This window comes from Herpailurus yagouaroundi, unplaced genomic scaffold, assembly GCF_014898765.1.
Source record: "Herpailurus yagouaroundi ecotype Mexico unplaced genomic scaffold, PumYag 77, whole genome shotgun sequence".
Taxonomy (NCBI): Eukaryota; Metazoa; Chordata; class Mammalia; order Carnivora; family Felidae; genus Herpailurus; species Herpailurus yagouaroundi.
The window spans coordinates 1,075,492-1,081,755 of record NW_024412388.1 but is presented as its reverse complement, the minus strand read 5'-3'; the positions used below and the strand labels follow the sequence as shown (position 1 = coordinate 1,081,755).

Sequence of the window (6,264 nt, the reverse complement as noted above, 5' to 3'; positions counted from 1 at the left end):
AGGCCTTGCAGGGAGGGGCCGCCCGCCACACACAGCCCCACACCGCCCCACACCCCCAGGAAATGACTTCCCGTCCCTTCACTGCGACGCTGATCCACCCCCCCCATCTGAGACGGTCAATAAACAGAAAGCGGGGAGCAACGGGCATGGTCCCCAGGCCACGCCCCGGCTCCGTCCCAACTCCGCCTGGTTCCCCATCTCCCCAGGGACAGCGAGCCAGGAGGGCAAGGGCTGGACAAGAACGGAGGCCTTCTCCTCCCCCCGCAGCTCTCACGGACCTTAAGGAAATAATTCAGCCTCTATATTTTGACTCAGAACAAAGAAACTTTTTAAAAACATTTCAGTTGAAACTTGCATAATTCCTCCAGTGGAGAAATCCTCCCTGACTTTCGCAATCCTTAGAAAGAGACACATTATTGGTGCTTGTGTAACAGTCTCCGGGGCCGCCGTGAAGAGTCCGGCCGCCGGCCTGGGCCACCTCCCGCGGTCACCTCCCGCCAGACGGCCAGGGCCGGCCCCGGAAGCACGGCCTCCCCCAGCACCCCCCCCCCCCCCGCTCCCCAGCGGCCAGGGGTGCGGGGTGCGGCTCGGCCACAGTCCCCCAGACTTCCTCCAGCGCAGGCCTGTCTGCCCTCACCCGGCACCCCAGACAGACATTACACAAACCGGCTGCGGGGAAGGTTGAGAAACCGAGACGCCAAGAGTCAATGACCCTACTCTCATAGCCCCAGCTGACGGACGGACAGACGGATGGATGGACGGACAGACCCCAGTGAGACAGCAGGGACAGAGGCAAAGGTCACTCAATGACCCCGCTGCCCCAGGCGAGCTGCTGCCCTGGGGAGACCCCAGAAGCTAGGGGGTCTGGCCCAGCTGGAAACTGGCAGGATGGCAGACAGACAGGCGGACAGACCACACCTGGAGAACCATCTAGACACGCCTCTGCTCACTCAGACGGGCCGAGGCACCCGGCCAGCCATTCAGCAGCCCCTCGCTCCCGCACGGCCAATTCCACGGCATGGGGGGGAAGCAGAGCTCGTTTGAGCTGCCACGTCCCCCACCGGAGAAGACTCCCCAGCCTTCATTCTGGCACACCCTGTCCTTCCGCGGGTGGGAGGGGGTGGCCAAGGCCCGACCAGGGCGTCACCTAAGCCGGCACCCACCTTCTCAACCACACGTCTGCAGCCAGGAAATCACCATGGAACCCCACAAAAACCTACAGCAAAACGAGTGGACAAAGAGACGACTCCGTCGCTAAGTCTCTGCCCACACAGCAGACAGCATCCAAAGGACAGCACCGCATTCAAGAGGGGGCCCCAAGGAAGCGCGCGGGTCGGAGTCTGTTCCAGCCTGGCAGCACCCTCTTCACGCTGTTCCTTCCCGTGATAACATCAGCTTAAATAAGACCAGACACACCTCTCCAGGGGAGAGTCCACAGACCAAGACCCCCTTCCCAGCCTGTGGACCCAAGAGGTGCCGTCACTCCCCAAGACAGGCCACAAGACTCAGCACCCCCAGGGCTGCCGGCCGGTCCCTGCTCTGAGGAAGCCTGCCCTCTGACCAGGGAGAAGTTGCAGGTGACACGAGAAAACCTGTCCCAACGTCAGGAATCCACACACATGCAGTCGCGGACCCTCACGCCACACGCCAAGGGGCCATCGGCCTGCAGGCCCCTGGAGCACAATGAGCCGCACGACAAGAGCAAGGCTACAAAAGGACCCTTCTGACGGCGGTCTGAAGGACGAATGGACGATCCGCACAAGCCAGGCTCTCCGATCTGGGAATCGGGACCCCCGGAAGAACAAAGAGCATCTCCGAGGAGCCCCAACCCTGCCCGGGGCCCCAGGGAGGCAGCGCCCCGTCCCGCGGTCGGCCCTGGTTACCCGGCGAGGAGGCCTCCTGCGGGCCAAGAGGCCAGGCCCCCAGCAGCAGCTGAGCCGGCAGCACCCACGTCCTCCTCTGTGACAGCAACCTACGCTGCTAAACAACCAGGCCAATTCAGCGCAGACACCATCAGACAAGCCCAAGAGGAAGGGACAGAGCCAGTCGGGCAGAAGAGGAGGGCAGGGGTAGAAAGGGCACCACGGTCCCCATCTCCCTGCCATGTGTTCCTCCACACATGACGTGTCCCCACCCCCACCCCACCCCCACCGGACACCTAAACACCCTAGAGAAATAAAACATCACCAGTCACCACTTGCTACGGTCCCCATCTCATACACGAGAAAACGGAGACCCACACAGGTTAGGCCAACTGGCTCGAGGTCACATAGCAGGAGGGACGCAATGAGAACGTGGGAGCCATCCCCTGGGGTCCCGCAGCTGGGCTAGCCTACCACAGGGCGCCCAGGGCAGCACCCCGTGGGTGGGGGAGGGGGGAGAGGCTGGGAGACGGCTCCCCACGGCCCCAGCACGGCCGACAGCACTTCCTGCAGGCCCCCGTGACGTGAGGGGGCATCCCTAAGGAGGCCTGCCAACCCACACTCGCAGACAGGCCGCCTTCACAGGGTTTCCGGGTTCGAGGTCGGAGCCCCACCCCACGCTCATTTCCACACTGGGGCAACCACAGACAACCCACCACGGCCACGGCCACAGGCAAAGCAGGTGGGCAAAGGTGAGCGGGTCTCCGAGACCCCCAGAGACCAGCGGCCCTCCTGGCACTGAGCGCGAACGGTGCCGAGTCTCCGGCTGGCAGGAGAGCTGGGCGGCTCGAGCCCCACAACACGGGAACCCGTGCTCAGCTCCCACTGCCTCACCAGAACCCAAGGCCCCAGGGGAGTCATGTCCCCTACAGAGAGGAATTCTAGCACATTCTTTGTTCCCTGCTGTCCTCAACGCTGCTAAGTCAAAAATATTAAACTATCAAGTAATTGAAGAAATCAAAATATATTCCACAAATAAGCCACCAGAGGCGACCGGAAGGAGCGATCACAGATAGGCGGGGCACGGGGGGAGGGGGGGGCTCTTCCCAGGCAGCTCCTTCCATAGCAAGTGGGGTCTAGGCAGCCGGGGGGGGTCCCATCCCTCCCTGAGGCCGAGACCTTCCTCCTCACGTGGTGCCCTCGGCACGCAGACAGACGAGCACATGGCTCTGCTAAGGGATTGAAAGAGAACGACACACCCCAGGACTCCCAACTGCGTGGTCACAGAGCCAAGACAGCAGGCAGAGCCCCAAGAACAGGACAGGCAGAAAAAGCCAGCAGGAAGAGCACCCCACGAGGTGGCAGAGTCGGCACGAGAGCTCGTGGGCAGACGCCCAGGCCACCACCACACGGGACAGCGGGGGCTGACACTGACCTGGAGACCCCACCCGCTTACGATAAGCGCGTCCTCCTCATCTTGGGAAATTTCCGTTTAATCGGTACGTAAAATTTAAAGCGGCGTGGGGGAAAGCACGGAAGGAGACGGGGCGCTGGTCATCTGTCGAAAAGGCCAGAGCAGAAACGGGGTCTGGCCTCAGCTCCACGGACGGTGGCGCCAGGAAACAGTCCTGCCTCCTCCCCAGGCAGCGCTCCGGCCCGGGAGCCCAGGCTGGGCCTTCCCTGAGCCCGGGGACGGCCGCGCCCAGGAGCACAGGGCCTGCTACAAGGGACCCCGGGACCAGGACTGTAGCTGTGACAAAAGGCCAGCCCCGGCGAGCCCCCACCCCACAACTTGGACACCAACACAGGCACACCCCGCCGGACAAGGCCCTCTGCCACCTGCTCTGGAGGTGGGGGACCTGCCACGGCCTCACCCACCGGCTACAGCCCGCACCTACCACAGCCCTGCACACAGGACTCCCCTAGGCCACACCGGCGGTGGAAGGAGCGGGCGCCCCAAACAGAAAAGCCCCCAGTTCACACGGGGTGCTTATCACGCCGCCCATCACAGACTCATCTGAAATCGAGGGCTCGGGCCGGCCTTTCCTGCCAGCATCCTCCCCGACTCAAAGCATCCCTCGTGCACAACCCCTGCCCTACAGTCAGCGGACGGCTGCCACCTGGGCACCGGCATAGCTGAGGGCAGAAATGCCACCGAACGCTCGTGCACGTGTGCGCGCGCACACGGCAGCCCTCTCCCCAAGCACAGGCAAACAGGCCCCTGCATCCCTAGCCCCTCCTCTGCTCACCGAGACTCTGACACTGCGCTGGAGGGGCGCCCAGAGAAAACCGGGCGGGAGCATCTATTCACAGATTTAGAAAAAGAAAAGTTTGATGCAATAGCTGAATTAATTAGACCTCCTAAGAATAGCTAAGCCAGTGCAGCATTCCGAGCGTGCAGCTTAATAAGCCTGGATATTTAAAAGAAAAGTTACAAACGCTTGGGGAGGGGAAGGCAGCATGAAGAGCTGACGAGGACCCCAGTGAATGGTTCTGGCGTCCAGTGGCCCAGAAGCTGCCCGGCCGGATCAGAGATCCTCCGCCGGGCAGACAACAGAGCCTCAGCCAGTGGCCTCCCCCGCCCTTCAGCGTTTCAGGGAGAGGGAGACAAGGAACCAGGCGTGTCCAAAACAAATCGCAGGCCACGAGCTACTCCTACTCAGGGCCCCAGGTGCCCACTGACCAGGGCCCCAAGCCCAGGGCCAAGTGGCCCTTGCCGCCACACGGGGGACTCAAGGATTCGCACCCTGGCAAGCCCACGGAGACGCACAGAGCTGGAGTCGCCGTGTCTCGGCCCCCTGCCACCGCGGCCCGGACACCTGGCTTCGTTTCTGAGTCTGTCTCCCAAGACTTCAAGGCACAAACAGGCGCTGCCTGGCCCAGTTCTGTCTGCTGAGGTCCATGGGCAGGCAGCCCTCTCTGTCTGCGAGCCTGGGAGCCCACTCGGTCTGGACACCTCCTCAGGGCCCCAAGGCAGGCCCCAGGGCCTGAGGCTGCAGCCTGGGCTCGGCCCACATGTAACTTCCCAGGACTCAGGACGAGAGCATCTGAGTCCTGAAGCCTGCCCTTCGCAGTCCATCTGAGCGATGGCTTCTGTGCCCGCCAGGCCGCAGAACACGAGGGACCCCCCCACCCCCACCCCAACTCCTAGCAAGCCGGCTCATCATGGGGATCGAGCCGGAGGACCTTCCTACGCAGCCGTCGATGGGGACGCTGACGCCACCCTGAATTTCCTCAAAAACAAACCCTAAGACAAGTCCCGGCCTGCAGGGACAGAGCCCCTGCCTGGCCCCGGGACGGCCCCCCAGCCTTTCCCCGGCCCTCCCAGCTTCCAGGCCCTGGGGCCCAGCACACCCAGCCTCCTCCCACGGCCAGCAGGGACACTCACCCGGGGCACCCGCCGCTTGTACTTGTTGCCATAGTCAAACTTCTCCTTCACGTCGTCCAGGCAGCGGCCGAGGCGCGCCTGCTCCTCCTTGCCCGTGTAGTCCTGGCTCAGCAGGATGTAGGCCCGCCAGTTGGCCGAGTCGAAGCCCCAGTGGCAGGTCCGGTTCTCCAGCGCCTTGTGTGAGTGCACCACGAACTTGTGCGGCGGGTACATGAGGCGGCAGTCGAGGCACTGGATGCAGGCGGCGCTCGGGCTGCTGTAGAGCTCGGGCACCAGCAGCCCCTTGCACTTGCCGAAGCACTCGTGGTACACACGCACGCTGCGCTCGCTGAGCTCCAGGCCCAGCGCCAGACTGGCGGCCAGCTCCTTCTTGCAGGGCGGCGGGTAGGCGCCGCCGTACAGCAGCGCGTTGCACAGGCGCTCGGCGTCCGTCTTGGTGATGAGCCCGCACGAGGGCGCCGAGAAGGGCAGGATGCCCATGACTTTGAGGATCTCCAGCTGGTCCGCCGTGCAGCGCGAGCAATAGATGTGCAGCTCGTCGCACACCGAGTTGATCTGCTGCAGCGAGAAGTCGCGCAGCACCGAATTGAGGATCTGCGGCAGGCACAGGCGCTTCTCGCCGCCCACCACGAAGCACGAGATGGTCTCGCCCTCCAGCACGGTCTCGCAGCGCTCGGTGGAACGGTCGGATGGCATGAAGAAAGGCCCGGGGAGCACCGGCGGCGGCGGCTGGATGGCTGGCAGGTGCAGCACGGGCGGCGGCTCCGCGGCCGCGGGCACCGGCGCCGGCACCGCAGCCGCGCTTGCCTCCTTGGCGCTCTCCTTCTTGTAGGCCTCCTGCGCCCAGCGCGCCGAGAAGGCGGCCGGGCCGCCCAGCGAGCTCATAGAGCTCAGGTGGAACTGCTCCAGCGTCTTCTGCAGCCCCGGGTGCGGCTGGAAACCGCCGCGGCCGCCCGCCGCCGCCTCCATGGTGCGCTCCGGCTCCCCGGGCCGCTCCCGCTCCCGCGCGCCCGG

General features: G+C 64.2%; 1 protein-coding gene across 1 annotated transcript; it reads right to left on the bottom strand.

Annotated features, from left to right (window-relative positions):
- Positions 1-5,091: 5,091 nt before the first annotated feature.
- On the bottom strand, positions 5,092-6,258 carry SKI (SKI proto-oncogene). The gene has a single exon (XM_040458839.1). It carries the CDS (start codon positions 6,217-6,219, stop codon positions 5,110-5,112), a length of 1,110 nt encoding a protein of 369 aa, XP_040314773.1. The 5' UTR covers positions 6,220-6,258; the 3' UTR covers positions 5,092-5,109.
- Positions 6,259-6,264: the final 6 nt, after the last annotated feature.

Excerpts from the sequence above, each read along its gene's own strand:
- SKI (XM_040458839.1), bottom strand. The coding sequence starts at position 6,219 with ATGGAGGCGGCGGCGGGCGGCCGCGGCGGTTTCCAGCCGCACCCGGGG.